This window comes from Lactuca serriola, chromosome 3, assembly GCF_051521515.1.
Source record: "Lactuca serriola cultivar US96UC23 chromosome 3, Lser_US96UC23_V15, whole genome shotgun sequence".
NCBI classification, from domain to species: Eukaryota; Viridiplantae; Streptophyta; class Magnoliopsida; order Asterales; family Asteraceae; genus Lactuca; species Lactuca serriola.
The window spans coordinates 43,243,258-43,245,905 of record NC_136410.1 but is presented as its reverse complement, the minus strand read 5'-3'; the positions used below and the strand labels follow the sequence as shown (position 1 = coordinate 43,245,905).

At 28.5% G+C, this 2,648-nt stretch overlaps 1 protein-coding gene across 1 annotated transcript; it reads left to right on the top strand.

The window, feature by feature from the left end:
• The first annotated feature begins 417 nt into the window (after nt 1-417).
• On the top strand, nt 418-2,195 carry LOC145092068 (putative WRKY transcription factor 75). Its single transcript, XM_079029958.1, has 2 exons — nt 418-906; nt 1,763-2,195. The coding sequence occupies exons 1-2, from the start codon at nt 491-493 to the stop codon at nt 1,935-1,937; spliced, it is 591 nt and encodes a 196-aa protein (XP_078886084.1). The 5' UTR covers nt 418-490; the 3' UTR covers nt 1,938-2,195.
• Nucleotides 2,196-2,648: the final 453 nt, after the last annotated feature.

The following is a 2,648-nucleotide window of genomic DNA, read 5'->3' as shown; positions in this document are numbered from 1 at the left end:
CTACTGTAGCTCATCGATTTCGGTGTTTGTAATCAGTGCAATTCCTTATCTAGCTTTAAATTGTAGGTTGGTTATAATGTATCTCATGACCCGAATACCTTTGTATAACATTTTTTTTGTTTGTAGATAATTAACTTATTTGACATTTTAATTTATGTTTTCTATTTCACATCGTATTAGTTTTCTTTTAGTTTTAAAGAAGAATATTTAAATATTACTATTTTTAAAGTACTTTAACATTTCGGTTTAGTTTTTCTATACTAATACATTAAAAATATCAATAGTTATATTATTTATGGTCAATATTTGAAACGAGTTTTCACCATTTCGTAAGAAATGTGATCAATTGTCTTTTAGCCATGCTATAGCCGCCCTCATATCTTCAATAAAAGCTAATTGACCAACCTTTAAACCTTTCCTTTTTAATCCCTCGCTCTCTTCTTCACACCTTCCTTTCTCCTCGGCCACCACATCTTTCTCTCTCTCTAAAATGAACAACAACAGCGATCCAGTATTTTCTTACTCGTCATCTTCACCATCGTCATCAGCTGCAGCTGTTAATTCTTCATATTTAACACTAAACATGGTGAATAACAATCCTGCTGATTACAATAACTATCATGAGCAGATGGGGTTAATGGAGAAAGATCTTCAGAAGTATGAAAACTCCGAGGAGATGGTGGGTGGTCATCATGTTTCTCCGAGCAGCAGTAGCCTAGCTCACGGCGATGGTAGCCAGCTGATCATGGCGGCTGCAGCAGGGAAGACTAATATTAGAAAAGGTGAGAAGAAGATCAGAAAGCCTAAACATGCTTTTCAAACCAGGAGTCAAGTTGATATTCTTGACGATGGATATAGATGGAGAAAATATGGTCAAAAGGCTGTCAAGAACAATAAATTCCCCAGGTACATAATTGTATACTCATACATATATACTCCTTCTAAATTAACCATTGTATTTGTTAGAATTCTCTTTTAAATAACTAAATTTGTTTAATTAATACTAGAATCTAATATGTTTTAATTACTTTTGTTTGTGTTAGCAAACAAATCGATCTTACTATATATAATCGTCTAGTGAATATAAAAATATTATTGTTTCTTAATATGTATTTTGTGTTATTAAAATAACAAGATCTAAAACTATATCAATCACGAAGTAACTAAACATGAATATGTTTAAATGATAAGAAACTTTAGTTTGTATGAAGTTTCTACACACTGAAATAGATTTTTCTAGATGTGCTAGTATTAATTAAAAAGCTGATTTAGAAAATCTGGATTTGAAATAATATTGAAATTTGAAACATTTTGATTTAACTGGTTCTTAAACATAAATCGTTATGCGAGAACAATTCATCTAAATCACAACTTAGTACTGGGAATGAAATATGAATTAAACTTTTAATCAAATATCCATTCATATACATATATGTATGCACATGGATTATATATAATGTATTAACAAAACAACTATTTTCTAACAGGTGTTTTATATTTTAAGAGTTTAATATATTGTTTGATATTAAAATATATACCACATACAGTTTTATGGTATAATAATATCATGAACCGAACAACATATGGATAAATAACTAGTGGTTATGGTAACATAGGAAAATCGACAACTTCAAACATAGTCACATTTTAGTATCAGAGCAAATTTTAATACCTATATGGGTTTATTTCCTCATTCCTATTCGTTTTAAATTAGACATATTAGTTTAATCTAAACTTCTTTTGATTTTTTATATATACATAGGAATTACTACCGTTGTACACATCAAGGATGCAATGTTAAAAAGCAAGTTCAACGACTATCGAATGATGATGGAATTGTGGTGACAACATATGAAGGAACACATTCACATCCAATTGAGAAATCTACAGATAACTTTGAGCATATTTTAACACAAATGCAAATCTATTCTCGCTAGAATGATGTTTCTTGGTATCTTGCTGATGCTTTGTTTCCTTGTAGATTGGAATCTTAAAACAAAAAAAAAAATGCTGAAAATGATAAATATTTTTGTAACTTATATATTATCATCATCATATTTAACCTTCTAATAACAAGATGATGATACTTCAGAAAATATAAACATATGCTTCTTTATCCGTATGTCTTGTGGAGCTATGTGTTATCATCTTGTTAATTAGTACACAGAAAAAAAAAAAAAAAAAGAAAAGAAAAACGAGTTAGGGGTAGTTCACGTTACTTGAAAATAAATAACGTGCTAGCTAGCTAACAATGTTTCATTTGTTGTAACGTGACGTGTTTGAGGTGCGTACTTAGTAAGTTTATTAATTTGTTTTGGATTTGATATCTTGTATTTACTGTATAAGAAACTTGTATTTCCCTTCTAAATATCAGATACAATTATATTTAATTTTTGAACGTTAAAAATGATCAAAAAAACATATTTATCCCATATATATATATATATATATATATATATATATATATATATATATATATATATATATATATATATATAATCATCTAGAAATAAAAAGCTTACTGAAATATAGGAAATTATTAGAACACTCATATAGCTAAAACTAGCTGCCATACTGTTTGAATCGTTATTCAATTTCGAAAACTGTTTTCATAATTAAGCTTGACATGGTTACGTATAGGAGCAGAC